Genomic DNA, 21,775 nt, shown 5'->3' on the forward strand with positions numbered 1-21,775 from the left:
CCTTCTCGTTTCTTCCTGAAATAAGCTCCTGTGATGGGTCTGATGGGGAAATGTACTTACCATCTTTTATGTATGACAAGTTCTTGACGGCTGCCAATTTGCCACTTTTTTTTCTTTAATTCTGAAGTGCTGGTCAGCTTCTGAGCGAAACTTTCACTGCAGTGCTTTGGGCGCTTTGATAATTCACTTTTTCCCCTCTCCTCTGCCTGCACTGACATTGATTCTCCACATGCTTGTCATTCTCTTGTGCAAGGCCTGGCTGGCAGGGGCAGCACCCTGCTATCAGGCTCTTGCTCCTGGCCCTGTGACTGGCCTGCAGGTAGGAGCTGCAGGTGCACAGCCACAGCGGGGCCTATGGAGCTGTGGCACTGCGTGCTGCAGCCCAGACAGGCTTCGGAGTTCTCTGCTGCAGAGCTGAAACCCTTGATGTGTAATCGATGCCTGGGAAGCCTGTTTACCTGCACTTGTCAGGTATAATTGATTTGAGCACTTACTGCGAATTCCTCACCTAGGACTCCTAGCTCCTATATTAGACTTGCAGCTAGGAGACAGAGGAGCAGGGCTCTCCTGCTGCAGCTATAGCACGAATCTGGGCCTTTTGCATTGCTGTTGCTGTCCTTGTTGGAAAGCCTGAGTTGCCTGCTGGCATTTCGTGGCCTTTCTCTTTGAAGGTGGTTTTTACCTTCTGGAGTCTGTGTTTAAAGAATTAATAATGCTGTATTTGCAGTCCTTTAAAGCAGTGTGCTTTAAAGCAATCTCCTATAAAAGCAGTGTTTAATTCTTTCTGGTGGTTTTGTTTCTTTTCCACTCCTTCTTCCCCTTTTAATCACTTCTGTAGTAATGGTTTCTTAATGTTGTTGGCTGTCTTTCTGATTTGAAGTCAGTGTGAGGCTTTTCTGCTTGTTTCCAATGAGACGCTCTCACCCATTTTGCACTCTTCAGAGAAGCTATCATAATGTTTTCCATGGGCTTTGTGTTCTAACTGGACTCTTTCTAGGGTACCTTTGTAGAGACAGTCTGACTCTGCTCTGCAGTTTTGGTCTGAGACTGCAAACCCATTTTTAGCTTGGTGACGCCACCTCAGTGAGGAGACCTGTTTGATTCGTGGTGTGGTGTAGGGTCAGCTGCACCTTTCTGTGCTTGTTGTCCACAGGATAAACCCAGCTCTGGTGCTTCTCCCCAAACCTACCACCGCAGGGATTGGTGAGGACTGGTATTTTGTGGGATTTTATCTCTGAGCAGCTCTCTAGATATGCTACAGAATTAATATTTTGCTTTCAGCCTAAGATAATGTTACAGTCACGAGAAGAGCTGTTCAAACAGGAATGTAATTCTGCCCAGGACTCGTTTAACTTTCCTGTGCTGTTGCTGTGGACATTGCTCTCTTTCTGGCTTCTCTGAATCTTACTCCAAAATTTATGATCTCACAGGCCATTGCCAAAGGCAGGAATAGAATGACACAAATTCAATGCTCTTGTTTCACTATTGTTCTCAGCAGGAAGAGTGGATGAACCCACACATGAACAGCAAACAACAGAGCTGTGTTTAGAAGTTGGCTTTGACTGGAGAAAAAAAAATATTTTCTCCTTATTGGTGAGCTGTTTGTAGTTGCTTGCATCTCTCCTCTGTTACCTTTTGAGAGAAAACGTTTGAATTCACATAAAAGCGGTTTAACCCTTGGCTTCTGTACTCTCATGATACGCTTTATATGCAATTTTCTCTTTGTTGTTAATTGGCCTCTGCGTATATGAACTTGCATTTTCTCATTCCTGTCAAGCACAAGTGCTGTATTTTAGTAAAATGCAGAGATTGTTTCTTGCAACATGTCCTGGAATTCCTGAGCTCCCAGTTCTGGGCCAAGGTTGAAAGCAGTGATTGATGGTGTAGGTTGATTGCAACATCCAAAGGGTCATGGAGCAAAAAGATGATGAGTTTGGCTCATCTGCCTCTGTTCCTGTGGGAGGGATACCTGTAGGTGCAGTAATTTTTCCGATCTGTTAGGAGCCATTTGCATGAGACTTCAGAGAGATGAGAGCTAACTGATTTATAGCGTGTGTGAACCAGCAACTTGGGAAGTGTGGGAGACCCTGAATGCATCTTCACTTCCCTAAGGCAGTAATGTGAGCAGACTTCCAGAGCTGGCACTGACTGAGGATTTTCTGTAGCTTTCCACTGCTCCCCTGGCTGTGCCGTGCCCAGAGCACTGCATTCCCTGTCCCCAAGCATGTGGCCGGGCAGCAGTTGTGTGCTAGTTTATCAGGGAATTTGTCTTATTTGTACTTCATAAGCAGTCAGAAGGAGGAATTTGAACGTCATTGGATCCAGCAGCAGTAACCTCTGCTTTCCTTTCCCTCTTCTCTCCCGTGATGTGGCTGTGGCTCTCACGCTCCTCCCAGTGTGACTGCGTTTTGTGCTTGGAGGTCTGCTTGGAAGCTGGCGAGAGCCGGCATCAGGAGGGGGATGGAAGCGATGTGTCTGTCAGGTGCAGGCAGATTGTGCCATCTAATCCCTGGCTGTTGTCTGCAGCATTTGTCAAGGCCTCCGCTGGCCTGCTCCGTTTCACCAGAGGTATCGCTAGCATTCATCTAGGCTGGCAGCATTTCAACAGCTGTTAATCCTCTTTGGATCTTTAAGCACTGTGACCGCTGACAAGCTCCCGTGCTTTCAGGTGTCAAAATATCTGAAGATAGCTCTGGGGACTTTTTTATTTTTTTTAATCCCAACACCTTCTGATCTATTGACCCAATCTGAACTGATGGAGGAATCTGTATCCAAGGCTCACTTCTTGCTGCTGCTTGATGTTTGCCAAAAATTGTGCCTACAGTCAAATCCGTTTCTAGTTCCTCGTGCTCACGATACTTAGTTTTCTGTCTTACTTGTTACCGCATGTTTTACTGAAGTTTAAGGAATGCGGTTTAATGTCAGTGTGAGAATGAGCTGGCAGGGTTTTCTCTTTGTGCTTCAATAACTTTCCCTCCTGCAATAGCCCTGAGAACTCCTTTTGCTATGTCGTCTTCTCGATTCCTTTGCTTTATGTTGCGGAAAGGACCTGGGCAGTGTAATGAGATGTAATGGTGGAGGAACGCTGAGAAAATACAGCTTCAAGTTTTAAATCCAGTTTCCTTTGAAAAGGGAATTTTTAGTCCAAAGGTTTCCAGGGAAGAGCAGGGGGCAAGGAGATAGCAGCTAAGCTGTTGCAGCAAAGCAGCAGGGTAAAGGAAAGTGGTTCTGTTGGTCTTTAGGCTCTAGTTATGTATTTTTATAACTTCTCAGTGTTTTTATTATTTGCTACGAACCATCATTTAATAGCAGGAGAAAATCTTTCAAACTAACATTTCTTTGTTTTGGTTGTTCGTCCTCTCTGGAGAGCTCTCTCCCCATATGACATCTCTCATGTTCTGAGGTTGGCTCCCCTAAGGCTCAGCTTTATTGAGAGAAGTGAAACATTTTAGGTGGTTCATTCATTCTTTCTTTGTCTCTTGTTATTTTAGCCCTTACAGTGTCTTTTGGTCATGTTTTTAAGCTTATTTCTGCAACTGAGACTGCCGGGAGCTTTATTTAATAATAGTCAAGGTCTCATGTTCAATTTTTTCTTTGTGGGCTGCCATTTTATCTCAAGCATCGAATATTGTGAGAGTAAATTAAAAGCTGCATGGGTGTCCTCTAATTTTGTGTTGAACATTCTGCTGTAAGACTGAATATTGTTTTAGGAAGTTGAAGGTCTTTGCTAAGATCATGGGCATCTCTGCCTTCCTTTTAAGTGCAAATGCTGCACCTTGATCTGGCTGAGGAGCCCTGGTGGGTGGGTGACTGCTGGAGACACCGGAAGTTTTTAGGTGGCTCCTAGCCGGCTTCCTCATTCGCAACCTTAATGAGTCGTGCAGTTTGTTAGGCATTGGAACTTTGTGCGCTGCCAGAACGCAATGGGGCAAAACACTGCGAGGAAGGAGACCTTGCATCTGGAGTTGTATAGATTGAGGATACTGGGAAGTTTGTCCCCACCTAACGGAACCTGCCATGACTATGCCTGTGCTGAAAGGCTCTTCCTTGCTACTGAAGAAAACGCCATTTTCCCAAGGAAGGAAGAGGCCTGGAGGCCATGGAAAACCTGTATAACAAGCCCTCTTGTTGAACAAACTTGAGTTTAAATGGTAAAACTGTTTTTCTTACTTGAGGAAGCATTTGAAGATAATGATTCATGGCATCAGAAATACTGCTTCGTTGGGTTTTAGGCTTTTTGAAAGGCAAGAAGGAGGAGGAGGAGGAAGAGTTCTGATCCAGTGCAAGAGGGTCAGTGAAATCCCATGCAGTTGAATCCTTTTAATTTGTAAAACAGAGCAGCTTTTAGCTTTAGGTTGAATGTCTGTGCCCCTCTTTGATCTTTGCGTTGTGCCATGTTCCTTGTGGTTTCTTTGAGGCCAGTCTTCCTCTTGCTGAGAATCTTGCTTCCCCGCTCAGGTTCTCACTTGCCTGCTTCTCATCAGCTTCAAACTCTGGAGCTGTTTCATACTGGTTTGTTTCCCAGCTATTTTCGTCCATATATGCAGCTCATTTAGTTGAAGCTGGGTCTGGCTGTAGCAGTGGGCAGATGGACTCTCCATAATAAACTGGGCAAGGTTGTGCTGCATCCACTTTAATTGACAATGCAATCAGCAAATGAATCTGTTGGCCACTTTTTTCTTTCTTTAGGTGGGTTAAATGCCAACCTCGTGCTGGGTCTCACGTACAACGTATTTGTTCCTGTTTTCCTCTCCTGCTGCTGTTTTACTGCACAGTGCTGCAAGCTAATAGCATCTGACGGGGCTACTTCCTATTGCCTGAAAAATGTTTAATTTTACTACCTTGCTTTCTCACTTTCCCACTTTCTCTCATTTTGATCTCTCAAATCCAGTTCCTTTGAGAAATCAGACAGTATGAAATATGAAAATTGCTTGGTTAGTAATTGGGGGAAACAGTGAGGCTTATGAAACCCATGGAGATAATGCTTACATCTACTTACTCATATTATTTAATTTTTAATGGCAAATTTAATTAATGGAGCACAGGTCTTGTGGTTTCATGTGTGAATAAGTAACAGCAGGGAGCTGAAAGTCGTGAGGTCTGTTTACAGGACAGGGAAAAGGCTCCATTAAAAGCTGAACTTTTTCATTATAGGAAGGAATAAAATGGGTTTAATAGCATAGAAGTTTGACCGGTGTGTAGCAAGTAAGTAAATGAAAACATTAATGGCAATTTTGATAGCAAAATGCATTTTGAAGTGGTTACTCATCCATGATTTTTCACTTTAAGTCTGTCTCCTAGGTCAAAGTTTGGAGAAGGAAAGTCTACTCTGTGGCGTTTTTTTCATTATGTGACATAAATTCAGAGATAAAACCAGAGATAAATGCTTAAATATAGCACCTTGAAGTCTAGGCTTTGAAAACCTTTACAAACCTTCCAATTAGTCAAGCTTCACACAACTTCAGTGATGCAGGTAGCTGTTATCCCTGGCTTGCAGATGGAAAATGGTGACTTGCCCATGACTGCTCCAATGGCAGAGCTGCTAATAGAACTTGAGTCATATCTGCCCCTTCTCTAACCACTGAAAATACGTGCAGTCTGACCGTGTGCAGGACCACAGCTGCTTTTCTGGGAAAATAAGGAAGCAGGAGTAGTGTTCTATTTAGGATGACCAGATTTGAAGAGAGAAGATAGCTACACCTGGCCCAACTGAACAGCTGTCTTTGCTTTTGCTTTTGTCACTTCTTTGAGTATCACATACTTTCTGCATATGCCTTTTCAGACTAAAGGCCTCGCAGATGAGCTTTGAGAGAGGGAATTGCAGCTATTTCAGCATGAAGTCCAGAGGCTTTGCCTGCAGCAGCCCCATCAGCAGTTCAGTGACATGAGCCCACGCAGCAAAGCTGCTGGGATGCACAGCGGTTCCCTCCTGCTGCTTTGCTTGGGAGGCCTCAGTGCAGCACATCCTCAGTGCTCGGTGGCTGAGCAGCTCTGAACTAAGACTTTCTGTGCAAGCTCAGGAGAATTCAGTGCAAACCTCTTAAGCCCTGCAGCAAGACACTACAGACTCTGTTTGGCAAAGCCTTAGCTGATACCTGATATGCCTCCCTATGTTGTTAAAAGGGAAACAGGCTGCATAATTTTCTTTTAAAGAATAAGTAACATAAGCAGAAGCACTGAAATGTAAAATGGATTTTCCTGTGCTAGCAGCCAATTTTGATACTCTGCACGTCAGTAACTTACAAGATTCTTCACAGCAATTAATGTAAAAGAACAAAGCACAGCCTAACTCAAAATAACTCAGGGTAGGAAACATCGTGTTTTTGTGGGTATGTGGAATAATCAAAGCCCTCTCTTTTCCTTCACAAAGGTGAAGTGTGTAAGAAAGACACGAATTGCAGAATGGTTTGAGTTGGAGGGCTCCTTAACGATCATCCAGTTCCAATCCCCTACCATGGGCAGGGTTGCCACCCTTTAGATCAAGCTGCCCAGGGCCCCATCTGACCTGCTTGGGATGCCTTTGGAGATGGGACACCCATAACCTCTCTGGACACATTGCAGCCTTGATGAGTTTTCTTGCAAATAAACTTTTAAGCATTCTTCTTTTGTGCTCTTTGAACTGAGCATGCTTTTTGTTGTTGGAAATGGTTATTAATTATAGAATTAGATGCATTATATATATCCCTGATGGGATAGGTTCTGAGATGCCTTTCATTTTTAGAGCTGAGCATTATGTTCTTTGTTGCAGAATGCAGAAATCTACAAGCTGACGTCGGAGCAGTACCAGGAGGCAGCCACCAAGGCAGAGGAATGGATAAAGTGAGAAACCATTTTTGTTCTTTTCTGTAGCTCCAGTTTTGTTCTGTGATGCTGTGTGTATAGCCACTGGACAATCTGGTAAACAGGGTGTGAAGTTACCTCTTGTCACATGTTTGGGAGGCTGAAGGGCTGCATACCAGCTTCCTTTCCTTCTCTGCTGAGCTTGACAGAAATTAGTATAAAGTTTTCAGGTCTTGCAAGGGAAGAAAAAGAAAGAAGATGTGGTCTAGAAAATCCAAATAAATCGAGAATATTGACCAGGGTTTTTAAAATAATAGCAATGGAACATGTTTGATCTGCTCCAACTTTGACCCAGTGTACTGAGCCTATACGTTCCACCATTGGGCTGATGTGTGCGAGAATGAAAAATATCCCTTGAGAAGTTTTTCCTTGTCCAAAGAAGAAAAAGATAAGTAGTTGAAACTGTAGCCACGTAAATTGCCATCAAATAGAGTTGTAGTTAGCATAAATTCTTTCTTAAAATGGGTGCAGTGTATTTCTAACCTCCTTAACTGGCCGTGGTAGAATTACTTTTGTAATTGTTTTTAACCTTTTGTATTGTTTTTTTGCCGTGAGCCTATTTAGTATCTAAATTCCATTTGTATCTGCCAGTAGTGTTATATGGTTTATTGTTCCACATTCACTAACAGCTGTCAAAAAATATTTTCTATAATTCCTTATTATTAATGAATCCAAAGCAATTATACTGTCACGAGCAACACTCAGATCTCAGTTGGGTAAACAGTTGGCCAACATGCAGCAAAATGGAGTAGCAGCATATGTAGTCCAGTTGGGTCCAGTCCAGATTGCATGATACTTAATTGCATAAATAGATTATATATCAGTGATGAATATGTTAGTGGAGTGTACAGTATATTGTGCTGTCTTCATTTAAAATTAAATTTGGCTGCCAAAGCATTGCATAACCTGTTGTAATTTCACATTTTTGTTTGGACAGTGAAGCACAAAGTTGCTAAAGAAGCCAAAACAAGGCAGCTAACACATCGCATTCATTTTCATACAGATTTCCATAGTAGAATTCTTAAGCACTGTTCTAAAATAAAATATATTAAAAAAAAAAAAATAATCCATAAAGTTCTGAGAATCTTTAATCAGTTGAGTTTTCTCTTAAATTTGCTTCTTCAGGTGTGTGATCAGATGTTGGGAATAGATGTAACAATGTTCTGATCTTATAACTTTGTAAAGGAAGAGATGTGACCTTGGGTTATGTTCTTTACTTCCTATTACAGACTTTAACCTATTTTTATAGTATTCTTAAGCTGGAGTCCTGAGGTTTAATTTGGTCTCTTTTGATTCTTGTGGAGATGAAAACTGGTGACATAGGAGATGCTCTCGTAATGGAAGCATTTCTCATAAGGGTTGCTGGCTGTAGCCAATGTAAGTACGAGTTGATTTTTTTTTTTCATTCAGAATTCAAACATTTTTTTGGTTATGGTCTCGTGGTAGGGAAGGGGTGAAGGGTTCCTCCCACTTTGAGTCCTTAACATCTGCTAATCCCTGGCTTCTGGCCTTACCATACAATGCTTTTCTGTTTGAATGGCGTATGAACTTCCCCTATCATAAGGGACAGATTCCTGGCAGCCAAGAGGGACGCCTGCCCTGCTAGAATTTCATTGTGAGAAGACAACATGACTGAGGAGTGCCTTGACTTGAGGAGAGAGAAGCTGTGTGGCACTAGTGAAACTGGGGGAGCAAGTGAACATCATACTTCTATCCCTTTACAGTTCAAGTTGTAAGCCACAACCAGTATTGCTCTGAGCTACGTGTTGGAGCCTTGGACAGTGCGTAGCTAGAACAGTCTAGGACTGATCATTTGATAACTGAATGTGAAGGAAGAATCACTGTTTTAGCCTCTCAGTTTGCACTGTGAGTCTGATTCTTACAGCAGTGTGCAGCCATCTTTTTTTGGCATTGTTCCCTTAGTGTACAACATGCAGAAAACACAGTGAGCGCACATGCATCAGGTGAGGTCACCGTATAGCTGGGATGGAGTTGGGGGGCCTTCTTTCATATGTTGGCATTTGTGCTTGTTTGGTTGGACTTGAAATTTACTTGTTAAGAGATCCTCTTCTTAGGCCTTGCGCATTCAGATCTTTCTGCAGCTTGTTTATAGTCCTAAATTACAAGGTCCTGTGAATTCAGTGGAAATAATTTGTTCATCTTGTTCTGCAATTTCACATTAGGTATACAGGCACAGTGAGTGCTAAGCTAGGTAAGGCTAATTTATGTAGATCTAGTAACTTGGATGACACAAGTAAATTCCAGGAAAATTACATGAACTGAAATGTAGCCAAATTATTGAATGAAGCACAGGTCTGTGTGTTTGCAGTGTAGGGTTTCAACAGCTCCTATATTAAAAGCAGATCAGGAATGGCATTTTTTCCATTTAATGAGGAAAATGCATTTCCTCCGTCCCATAGTGTCTCATCCCTGCTTTATCCCATCCTTGTCTTGCTGTGAACCTGTCCTCTGACGCCTGCCCATTGTGAGAACAGTCTGCACAGCATTTGTTGCTGTCTGCTGCTGTGTATAGGTTGAGCTGATGGATGAAGGGAGGGCTAGAATTGGGTCTGTTTCCATAGTGAGTGCACTGTTTTTTCAGAGTCTGCATTGAAGCAAAGATAAGAAATACCTGAAACAAACAAACAAAAAAAGCATTTTCTTGGCACTTACTGACTTTTGTAAAATCTTTTATCAACATCTATGGCTTTGCACAGATAGTCCGTGGAACACTTGACCATCTTCTCTCCTTAATAATTATCAAGCATTTCAGTATTCAGGAATACTGCGCAAGCTATCTACCAGTGATGCTTTGCAGCATGCCTGCAAGACAAGCAGGTAAGCCATCTCCATTTGTACAGGAACAGAAGCTAAGTGCTTGAGTGCAGAGCTTCATATTAAGTCACTGGCACAGTCATTAGCTCCTGGTTCCTACTTCAGGGCAGGATACCTGCGTGGCCTGGCTACTGCGACACGCTTTGTTTCTCATCTCCTCACCTGAGCCCAACCTGCTCCTGCATTCCTCCCGCCTTGGTGTCTCTTTCTTTGTTCTGGGCTCTGTCCGAGCTCTTTCTCCCAGAAAGAAGATCCTAGCAACAAGAAACCAGTAAGCACAGCTTTCAGCACCTTGAGCAACTTGCCCTTGTTGCTTACATGCTGTGGTGAATTGGACTCTTGCCACGGACATATTGTCTTTATGATGTTATTATAATTGATGCATTATTATTTTTCTCTTTTGTTAACCAGTAGAATTACTCTGGGGACCTGGAACTTTTTTCCTTCCCTGTTTAGCAAACTGCACATCAGTAACCACCCACAAAAGAAGCAGCGTGTAAATAAAAAGCCAGCGCTCCTCGCCCTTCGCTTCGTTCCACATCCTTTTCTCAGTGCTCATAGAGCCATGACTCAGACTGGGTTTAGAGAAGACAACTTGCTAATCCCCTCCCTGCTACAGAGAATAAAATGGCATTTCATTCCAAGCTCTATTAATGCGCTCGCTCCAGGGATAAAGCAGCACTCCCAAAAGGCAGTGGCCAAATTTTTTTTTCAGTTGCGTTGTCTTTGTCTTCTTTTGAGTGTTACATTTAGATTAGCTTCTGAGGATTAAATGTTATTACAGTCTGTGAATCTGTTAAGGGGAAGGGAAAAAAGCGTCAGTAAAGAGGTTATAGCTTAGTGCAGGCACTTTGGATTTATCCTCAGAATGCTGGGGTAGTTGGTTTTTTTTTTTTTATAATAAATTTGATTTCTTTTGTGAAGGTTGCCTTATTTTTATTTTTGTGGTTGTTAAATTTGGTTGTGGGAGTTACCATGGGTGGGGGATGGGTTTGCTCTGAAAGGTAAAGCTACGGGAAGGGGGTGAGGGGATTAGGAAGCTGTTAAGAGATAAAACTGTTCAGAAGTGAGTTTCCTTCAGAGATCTCCCTGTAGCTTGCTGAACCCTCCCTGAAGCCGCTTACAGACAGCTGTGCTGCGAGTTGTGCCCACAGAACTGCGTGTGCTCTGTGCTGTTATCCAGGAGTGTGTAAAGAACATCGCTATCTTACCCTGATAGAGATCAGCCCAGAATCCAGGGCAGCTTTCCAGGGGGGAAACTGCCAAAGAGATTTACGCCGCGTGGGACTTGGTATTTAAGAGGTCTGTTTAATGGTCCCGAGATCTTTCAACTTAATGGACATCAGTATTTAAGATGATTGCGTTAGAGAAACTGACAAGTACTAAGTGTCCTCCTGGGTTGAATGTGGTGTTGAGAACTAAACTGCCTCCGTGGGGTGGGGGGAGAAAGTTCACAGATGGACTGTCTGCTGCAGTGGGGGATTTGTGGCTCACTTTCCGGACTCGCAGAAATGAACATTTTTATTGAATTGTGCAAAATGTCATGAGATTGATGATCCCTCAATTAAAATGACAGCCATAACTGGTACCTAGGAAAACTGCCTGTTCTTTTTTTTTTATTATTATTATTTTTTCCTTCCTTTGTGAAGATCTGGAAAGTTTCTAAGATACTGATGTGATGAAGCAGGGCTTTGTGGCAGATATCAACATTAATAAACTCCTATCTATTTCAACAGAGGGCTGTGCCCACGAGTTGAGCTCTGAAATAGTTATTCTGTGGACAGTCATGAAGCCTAAGGAGAAGGGTAAAGACATCAGTTTTCAAACAAAATTGCTTTGAGATTTCTCCTATCATTAGATTAGATAGATGATTAATTCAGCCTTGAAATTAAGAGCCCTTGCAATAGGGATTTAAGAGTTTTCAGGGATAAAAAGCTGTGATTAGTGCTTAGAGCTTGTCCTCAGCCTTAGCTCAGCGCAGTGCTTCTGCATGCTGACTGCAGTGATTGCATCTTCACCAAAAATGTTTGCCCCACCCTGGTCCTGTTCTTCCCTCAGCGCTCGGTTTGTGTTGGTGGTTGTTCTGTCTGTGGCTAGTCTGCTCCAGGTAAGCATTAATGAAGGAGATGGGTTTGTTAGCCAAGGCTTTGCTGTTTCTCACATTGATTAAGTTGGTTTTTGTGGGCAGTAGGAATATTGCTGGCAGAGACGACTTTCTGCAGAGTTATTTTAACAACAGGTAAGAGAGTAGGTGGGCCAGTTTTGACTTTGTGCAATTGCATATGGTGCAAGTATTTCTGGAAGAAAGGCTTTTGAGACTTCATGAAACGACTGAAAATGATTTTGACTCATTTACATTAGTGTGTAAACATTTTCTTTACTAATTCTGGAAGGCCTGTTGTTAAGCAACTGTCTACCAGTGCATAGATTTCCAGGCATTGTTACTCCCCCTCCTACTTCAGGAATATGTTTTGTGGTGACAAAAGTCAAATACGTGGAACGGAGTTGCGCAGATGTTCCAGTTGAGCCAGATTATCCTCTTTTGGACTGATATTCAGTTTAAAAAAATGTATTAGAGTGCACACGTTATCCAACTGTTGTATATTTCCTTCTGAAACCCTCTTCTCGGGGATTACTAAACTGCTGCTTCGAAGGAAGGCTTTCCTTTTGCCCACTTAGTAAGATGATGTGCTGTTCTGCTGTTCACAGTATCATCTTTCCTTTTATGCATGTCGAGGAATGAATAATAAATCAGTCCAATGAACTGAGATTGCAGTTCTGTTAGTGCTGAAAAACCGGTGTGAAATATTAATATATCGTTTCGAAATTGTAGGAGTGTTTCTTCAAAGGTACATAGGTAGAACTTGGGAGTTTATAAAATAAAACCTGCATAGCAAAGGAAGAGGTGCCAAAGACTCCCCGTAGTCTATTAGGGATGTTTCTATTACTATCGATTTTTACATGGAAAGTGCTTGTATTCCGCAGTAATGTTGCCATTATAAAACTCTTACATCAGGGTTTGTTGGCAGGCCAAATCCAGATTGTTTTCAAAAGCGTGGATGTTTGTGCAGCTGTTAAAACTCAGACATAGTTTGTGCATCAGAGTACATGAAGTATTTCAGCTCAAAGCTCTTCATTCTGGAGAATGCAGAGAGGATAGAAGCAGATCACTGCCCTTGGTTTGCCGTGCCGCTGGATGGTGGAATGAAGATTTCTCCAAGTTTTGTAGTATTTTGTTGAGTATTTAGATGTAATGACACGTCCACGCTGAAGTAAGAAAGGTTTTCGTGCCTGTGCTCCCATGCTCCCCTTGGTTTCAATAAGGAAAAGGTATCGTGATTATTAATTAATGACCCAACTAAGCTCACTCCAGGCTTTTCTGCCCCCGTCCTCCTGCATGGTACCTCCTGTGTGGTGTGGTGTGCTGGAGGTTGGGACACGGGGCTGCTTTGTAAAGGATGGAGGCTATGGCTGTCTGGGGAAGCTTTCTGAAAAGAGTGGTGAATTAAAGATGTCAGAAGCAATAATGCCTGAGAAACCACTTGTTACCAGTGAATTAATGACTTGTTTACTAATTAGGAGCCTAAAGCAAAGTTGAGGTAACACTCCGTTCAATCTGGTCATTAATTCACTAACAAGTGATTTCAAGGGCAGTGCTGCAATTTTGAACAGTAATTGTGTTCCTGATTTGGGATTATATGCTTTGTGCAAAACGTCTTTGCTGTTGAGTCAGCCTCCTCCTGGAGGGATGATAGGAGAGACCAAAGGCAAGTCTGAGCTTCTTCAGAGAGACCATCTCAGTGTTGTGTTCCCCTGGGCCGAACCTGACTGTGAGCGCCATTAGCAATGCAGTGGAGCAGCTCGAGGTTGGCACTGTTCTCATTAACTCACCTGAGAGGTTTCACATGTTGCCTGCATTATCTAAGTTATTTTTGTAAGGATTTCTTTCAATTTTTGGAGGACTTGTTGAAATAATATTTATTTTAAAACAAACAAAAAAATCTCAACCTCCCCACCTCCTTCCTCTGTGAAAGCACCATTCCTGCTGCTCTCTGGGGGGGATGAGGAGCTGCCTAATGGGGATCTTGCTGAGTCAGTACTCAGCAAATTGCACAGCGTGCTGAGGGGGGGCACTGTGGCTTTGAAGATTATAGAGCATGTGCAAAGAAGGGGATCTTTAATAAGGTGGATGTTTAACTTCAGATCCTGCCTGAACTCTTCATGCTGGTGGCTTCATTCTCTTCTATCTCTGCGTCTTCAGTAGATTGCACCCCTCTGTCAGTGCAGAACATCCTATTGGGTTCGTGCTTTTGTCCATCACCAGTGCTCCTTTGCGTAGTCTGGTGTGTAACTAAAAGGACTCAGTGCAGTGCTGAGTGACATTTAAGGAAAGTAACTGCTGTTTAAATGAGTGGCCAAGGTTTCTTTTTGAAAAGAACATTTCCTTAGCAATCTGACATCATTGCAAGATCATCTCACATAGGAAAGAATTAGTGCATGTGTCTGTCCCTCACGTCTTGTGGCTGTATGAAATTAGCATAACAGATACTCAGTTGTGTAAGACTATTTTCAGGAGGGGGGTTTTGTGTACCAGGAAAGATGGGGCCAACATTCTTTCAGCAGTCGCTTTGCCAGCAAAGCCTGACATTACAACATTATCACAACCCAAATATTCTCAGCATTGCCACTGCACTTCCTGACCTGAGTTCTTAACCAGTTTTTAGATGATGTTTTTTATCTTAAGAAAGAAAATCCCTATTCGGGTCACTTGTTGGGCTGTGTGTTGTTTTCAGATTCAGTTATTGCTTGCTATATTGCTTTTCTGCCTTGTGGGAGCTGAGCCAGCTTCCTTTCTGATTCAGAGAACTCCTTCCAGCAACAAGATTCTGACTCATTCCTGCTTGGCTTCCAGAGACCGTTTTGCTGCTAACTTTAGGCTCTTCATCTTTGCTAGTCAACTTTTAGTAGTTTGGCAAAAATGGTGCATGGCTTTGTGGGCAGGAGATCCAGTTCTGTAAACTTCTGTATCTCTTGGCAAGGCAGCCGAGAGGCTGCAGTTTTCCTTTCATCTTCCCAACTGACAGTTTCTTGTAACTCAGTATTCTACCATCGTAATCAGCAAAGAATTCACATCCATGTACTCTGAAATTATCCACTTGTGGGGAGAGATCTCTCATTATTTCACATTGCTTGCCATCTGCCATACAGAATGCTAATAGGGGTGATTAGCGATTGGATTTGCAGGTTTGGTGGGGAGTTGCCACCCCCAGTAAGCAAAACCTATAACTCACCTCCAGTGCCTACAACTGTAGGGATGCTGCTAAGAAAGCCTGCTGAAAGTGGTAGAAACTGCATCTGTACAAATAAATATAAACTGGCGTTTTTTGGGTGGCCTATTGCTTAAATGGGGAATGGCTGCTCCATGGCTAAACCATGTAGGAGGCCAAACAGTTTGCATTGTGTTGGAGTAAAAGTAAGATACAGAGCTGGAACCTGCGCTCCATGGGTCACACAGTCTCTTTGCATGAGTTTCATCAGTGAAATGGAGACACTGTTGTTACTTCCGTGAGCATTCCAAAATTAGGTGTATATAAAGCTCTGAAATATTACATTCCACCTCAGCCTGAATGTTTAAAGAGTTGTTTTTGTTGTTGTTGTTTCCTAAAGAAAACATGGTCGGGTTAGACTGTCTTCTCTGAAGGAGTTCCAGCAGCACAGTGACAATACAAGTTGCTGTTGAGATTTGGACGTTTGCTTTAACTTGTTCTCTGTGATAAAATCTAATTAGTTACACAGAAGAAGATTTCAGAACAGCTTCTGGGCATCTGTGATTGGAAAGGAAGGAGTTATCTGACCTGGGAAGGACGAGGGTGCGCGAGTGCACAAATTGCAGTGGGGAATTGTGTGACAGCTTCAAACAAGCTGTCAAAAGAGGAACGGAGATTGGGAAGTGTTTGAGTGACAAATTTTTTAGGATCACAGGGTTGCGTGGAAACTGAGGGACTTCATAAATATGTATTCATTAGGCATTTCCATGGATAAGGTAAGGGGAAAGAAAAGCAGATGACCTGCTCATGAAGTGTAGCTGTGAAGAGGGAGAAGGAAAGAGAAAATGCTGCACTGTGCAGTAGTGTGTTGCAGACTGTATGAAAAGACACATGGGAAGGATTTAGGAATGCAACTACCACAGTAGAAATGTGGAGGTAGTGCCCCTATTCTTAAAGAAAATTGTCATGAGGTTTCACCTTTCCTTTTAATCCATGTCCTTTATGCAGTATGTTGGTCCTACGAACAGAGTATTCCATGCAGATCAGTGGCAAAGCTGTTGAGCAGTGTTTTGAATACAGGAAACTGATCAGAGAGATTTCCTTTCTGATAATGTTAGTTTATTCTTGTGAGGCGTGCAGCTTGTTTGCACTATGCTTGGTTATGTAGCTTAAATAGCACCAATAGTTTTTTAGTAGATATTGGGATAATTTATTAGGAATCTTCCATCTCTTATTTTGCAGCTGTTTGGTGAGAGAAATGATTCTTCCCTTTCATTCAAGCCATGATATCAAGCTGACATGAAGGGTCAGGGAATCCCATAGGCAGTAGCTTTTGCTCTGTGATAGCACAGCATCCTGCAATGGAAGTTGGCTTCCTTGGCTGTTTGTTCTGTGCTGATGAGTTTGTTATATGTGAATGAAATGCTTCAATTGTGTTTAATTTTCTGCTGTAAATGTCAAGGATGCAGTAATGAGAGAGGATGGAACCTTTCTGTACGCTGTGTATTGCATCTGTCTGGAATTTTTTTCCTGACATGTTAAAGAGGAACCATCAGAGCCAACTGCTACCCGAGGGAGCGTGCAGTTTTACAGGTCAGTTAACCACTTAGCAGTTTTGTATACGTACAGTGCAGCACACCACTTTCATGTGACCAGACATCGCTGAGCTTAGTCTGAAATACATCTGGTGTGCCCTGGATATACAACCATGCTAACCAACTATTTGACACATCTCTGATTCCCTTCCGACACAGAAACTGCTGCTGCGTGCCCTGGGCTTTGCTCTCAGTGCAGCCCGTGCACCTCATTGCTGACCTCTGAGGCTGGCTGCGCTGTAGTTATGGTGGTGATTAATGTGGTTTGCTCAAGTTAGCTCTGACACTGGTTGCAGTCGAATAGTGCAGCAGAAAGTAGTTAATCTGGTTATTGGGTTCTGCAGCCCACAGGAAATTTGAGTTTGCTGCACCATTTAGGTGGCTTCTGTACTGGAGCAAGCTATTCTGAAGTTGGCTTGTACAAGAAACCTTGGTATCTTTGATTTTTCGCTTTGAGTAGAAGTATCTAAATGTCTAGGTTTAGATACCTTCAGTCTCTGTCCTAAGTGTTTTTTTTTTTCAGCTTGAATGGTTTCCCAGAGTAAAAGGTAAAAAGAGAATCTTGCCTCTAATTCCATCTGGGATTGCTGTTCTACCCAGTAAAGCCAAGTGACGGCGTGGTGCTCACTGTGGATTTTGGACTAGTTTAAGGAGCTGTCAAGTCCTAAAGCTTTCAAGTTCTGTCTCTTCTTGGCTAGTCTGATTTTTTTCATCAGGGTGGAAATAGTAGCAAATGCATACACATCTTCCAGCTTTCCCTCGCTTTGCAATACCAAGCCCATAATTCTCCTTCCAAAAGGGGAAGCTGTCAGCAGCAACGAGCTGGTAGCCATTGTGCTATGTTTGAAGCCTGCCTGTGGGATCTGTGTACTGATGATACTGCCTTAAATTGGTTCTTGAAATAAGTTTGTGTGTTTGTCTTTGAGAGCCGTGTGGCTCCTTGATTAATTGATGGACATTTAGACCAGCACTCTACTCACTACTGCGGCACTTATGATGGAAATTCTGGAAGAACCTTGCTTTAACCTCCCAGATGCTCAGCACTTCTTCATGGGGTTTATATCCACATAGAAGTGAATTTGCCAAGACAAATGAACGCACTTATTGACTGGAGCAGCCGTTACCTGCTGCTGTTGAACAGTTAGGAGAGGGTTAAGAAGAAAACCTCTTCTGAGCCACTAGATTGGCCCTGACTAAGATGAATGTCTAATTCACTCCCAGCGTCCTTACTGCTGCCAGTAATAAAAAGCTTGCTTCACATATTCACCCCACTGCAGACGTTTCTCTTAAATTAAATATAAAGAGGACATATAATAGCACGATTCCACACCAAGCCAATATTATCAGATTGATGTCAGCAGTGATAATAGAAGAAGGATAAGTTGATGAGATTTCATTTGTTAAATAAAGTAAAGGGAATACGCAGTGATAGAGAGGATTTGGTAACTCTCGCTGTGTCAAAATGCAGCAAGATCACATTCGTTCCGTCTTACCTCAAGGGATGGCAGGGAGAAGGATGCCCTTTGTTTCATTTTAAGAAAAGCTATCCCTTCTTTTCCAGCCAAAGACCTGATTTTAGATCCTTCAGTGGGAGAGGGGGAAGAAAATCTGAAATTGTGGCTTTTGTGCGTATGTAGCCTTCTGTCCCATTGCACAGCAGAGAAGCTGAGGATTTTCTCCACTGTGGCTGGGGAGGCACTGCTAATGAGTTTTATTTCTAGATTAATCCTTTTTTCCCCCACTTGTAATCTTTTCTCCTTTCCTCTTCCTTGCTTGTGTATTATTGTTTTAATCTTTCATATTTCGTATGCCCTGCATTTATATCTGGGGTGTTGTCAGAGCTCAACTCCTCTAGTTCCTTGTCTGTGGGTGTTTTCCTAGCCTTCCTGTTCAGACCTTTTTCTTTCCCCCTCTTTTTTTTTAGCTGCTGTAAATGAGCCTCCTGCATCTGTTTTCGTAATAGCAGTAGCAATTGCAGTGCGTTTTATTTTAGACAGAGGCTAATTGCCTACCTTTCTTGGTGGTAGCATATTATGCTTAAAACTGTGACCCATTTTAGAAGAAAGGTCAAAGCTTACTGTTCTTCTGCTCTTTCTGCATTCAGACCTCATTCCTTCTCCACCATGTTCTTTCCCCTTCAGTGTGTAAAGCATTCCCCTCCAGCAGCAAAGCATTTACCAAGAGCAGTGTCCTGAAGACGATTTTTTCCTGAAGGTTGAGTACTGCCTATAGCCTTGTGCTGGGCTGAGGTTGAAGGGGTGTAGCTGACAAAGCTCTCCCTCCTTTGGAATTCAGTGTACCGCTGCCCTCAGCCAAGGTGTGCTCCATTGGACTTGGGTTCCTGCAGTGTGCAGGATGTGCTCCCTTGTGCTGCGCTCACGTTTCCTGTCATTTCACAGGTCACACCACGCCGTGGGCTGCAGGGACGCTCCTCTGGGCAGCACTGCCTTCCTGCTCCAAAGTGAGATGTCATCCTCTGTAGGATTTAGCTGGTTTTGTTGAATTTCCAGTTCATTTGTGGATGCGCTCATAAATGGATTTGTGGGATTTGTGTTGATAATTACGTCAGCTGATTTTGTGCTATGTTGACTAGATTCTCTAAATCTCTTTTGAGAAGGTGGTACCACTGATGCATAGCTGGAGTTTCTCCATTGTGCTTGTATCGTGTAGTTTGGTTCCAGTGAATTCAGACCATGCTGTGACACGTTCTGCCTTTTCCCTCCCCCAGCACTGTGCCTGAAAATTACAAAATGCCCTTCAGTTTAACATGGCTGAGTTGGAAAAACCTAATTTTAAAAGTCTTAACTTCTTCAATGAATTGAGGGATTTGATGGTATTTCCTGACCTGGTATTGTTTGGTATCGTTTCTACAGTCTCACTGATTTGATTAGAGTGATATTAAAGTTAGTGACAAAGCAAAATGCCGATATTATGAGTTTTTGATGCTCTCTCTGGTTTCTTTTCCAAAATTTGAAGATTTTTTTTGGAATATGGATTTTTCAGAGGCTTTAAAGGTAATTTGCTATGGAACACAGAAATTACTAATGCATGCTCACCTCTGGGGACTGCATACAAAACAAGTTTCTTCTAAAAGCTATAGGGTTAGAGAAGACAGGGGAAAGAAGTTTGTGTTGTATTTTGGTGGCTTTCTGATCCAAGTGTTTCTGTCACATTGTTGCTAGGATCAATAGGATCCTGGGAGTTGGAAGGGACCTTCAAAGGCCATCTAGTCCAAGTCCCCTGCAATGAACAGGGACACGCACAGCTAGATCAGGTTGCCCGGGGCCTGATCCAGCCTTGCCCTGAAAGCCTGCAGGAATGGGATGTGAACCACATCGCTGGGCAGTTGTTCCACTGCCTGCTCACGTACGTTGCAGAGTACGACTGAGGGCAGAGGTATTGTTTGGAGTATGTCTCAACCAAACTATTTTGAGGAAGCAATGGCGTTGCTGATTTTCTTTTGTCCTTTCTACTTGCCTTCCTGAGTGCCTTACCAAAATGAACGTGATTTGGGAATTCCTATTTGTGGTCTCCAAAACGCTTTCGGATGATCTGGCTTCTAGATGTCATGTTTCTTAGAAATCGAGAGAGAATGAAAGCTGCCCAGGAATAGGTCACATTTTCTTTGTACCTGGTTGGGAAACCCTATTGCTTGAACGAGTGACTGTTGTTACTGTGGAAATGAATGTAGCACAGCATAGCATTTGTGCCTCCCCATAACATCAAGTGCTTTGGAAAGAAGAGGTGCATTTGATCTTTTAGCACAGATCTCCTTAAGCACGCTGAGGCAGAGAATGCAAGGAATTAAGTGGATTTATGATTTAGAAGGCAGTGTCTTAGTGCTGCTACTCCTCAGCACATGTTCTCTGCTGAAATGTACTGTGGCAATTGTGCTGCAAATTCCTGCAATTTGTGCCTGCCTGTCTGTGCAGCTGATGACACTGCTGTTACTGTGCTTGTGCCATTGTGGCTCGGATTATTTTACAGTGACCTTCCTTTTATTGGTACTGTTGCTGAAGATGTGCCATATGTACCCATGCACATGATAGTCTGAGAGCATCATCTGTAATTGTTCTTGAGTAGCTGTCAGTGCTGCTTGTGGGATGTGAGTACTAATTGCTTCAGAAATACAAAGAAGCAGATACCTGGTCTTGATATTATTCCCTTTTCTGTCTTGTTTAGTTACTAGGAGAATTACAGTACTCGCAACCATGCTGGATATATATACTTTTAATGTTTAAATAGATGAGAATTCAGTAGGTAGAGGTAGCTCATTCAATGAGCCCATTCAGTTCCTTGTCAGCCTGTTATAGATCTGGTGCTGGCCCAGACAGAATTCCTGAGTTTTATCAAAGATTTCCAGTGTGACTTGGAGAAATCATTGAACCTCTTGGAATTGATTCTTCTTAACTGTGGAGGAGACACGGTATTTTATCTATGGGTAAAACTAAAAACCTCCCATACTGACCTAGTAAGAATACATTCCATCTTTCTGCTTAGTACTCTGGATTTTTCTGCTGGAAGACATCACTTAACCCACTTTGGTGATTGCTGCTCCTACTGGTTTCTTTATCTTTTAGGGCTAAGTGACTCCAACACGAGATTAGTGTGTGCCACTAGTCAAGTGGTAGTCAGTGGCTGAAAACTCCCCTTTGCACATCTTTCTGTTCTCGTTTTGCCCACAGGAGGAGGAACGTTGATCCTGTCTGTGCAAGTCTGCAGTCTGAAATTCTGAAGTGCTATCAAGAAAACCAACGTGAAGTGCTCAAATGCTCGGAGCTGGCTAAGGAGTATCAGCGCTGCGTTAGTGCGGCTCAGAAGGTAATAAAAGCTTCCCTGTTATTTGCTGGCTTTGCTGACTGTTCTGCGTAGTGTTTTCTTCTGGGAAATATCTCTGGGATCTGTGGTATCTCCCAGGTAAGATGGGGTGTTTATAGGAGGCAAGTTTTCCTCAGGATGTACTTTTGTCTATTTGCATTGATCCAGTGCTGCCCAGTCTCACTGTGGTATGTCCCAGCTTCCTTCCCACCAGTGTCCCTATGGTGCTGAGCTGCCCCCAAAGCAGTAGTGTGGATACTCCTCAGCTTCAAAATCAGTCATGCCACGTTTCACCTTCTTGGATACTGTGTTCTGCAAATGGTAGTTAGATCTATTTGCCAATATTAGCGACATTTTGGGCATTTCTGCTTCCATTATGGGACCTCACAATTATCAGTCTTGCTTTTTTTTTCATGGCTG

The 21,775-nt window shown here is 42.8% G+C and overlaps 1 protein-coding gene across 4 annotated transcripts in view; it reads left to right on the forward strand.

The window, feature by feature from the left end:
- The window catches only part of CHCHD6 (coiled-coil-helix-coiled-coil-helix domain containing 6), a 100,972-nt gene that overhangs the window by 47,624 nt on the left and 31,573 nt on the right, over positions 1-21,775 (forward strand). For all 4 annotated transcript variants that reach the window (XM_052679268.1, XM_052679266.1, XM_052679267.1 and 1 more), the window contains 2 exons: positions 6,749-6,819; positions 21,223-21,358. In XM_052679268.1, coding sequence (XP_052535228.1) covers positions 6,749-6,819; positions 21,223-21,358 — 207 coding nt within the window. The remainder of the gene's footprint in view (positions 1-6,748; positions 6,820-21,222; positions 21,359-21,775) is intronic.

Source organism: Tympanuchus pallidicinctus, unplaced genomic scaffold (assembly GCF_026119805.1).
Source record: "Tympanuchus pallidicinctus isolate F22 unplaced genomic scaffold, pur_lepc_1.0 scaffold17, whole genome shotgun sequence".
Taxonomy (NCBI): Eukaryota; Metazoa; Chordata; class Aves; order Galliformes; family Phasianidae; genus Tympanuchus; species Tympanuchus pallidicinctus.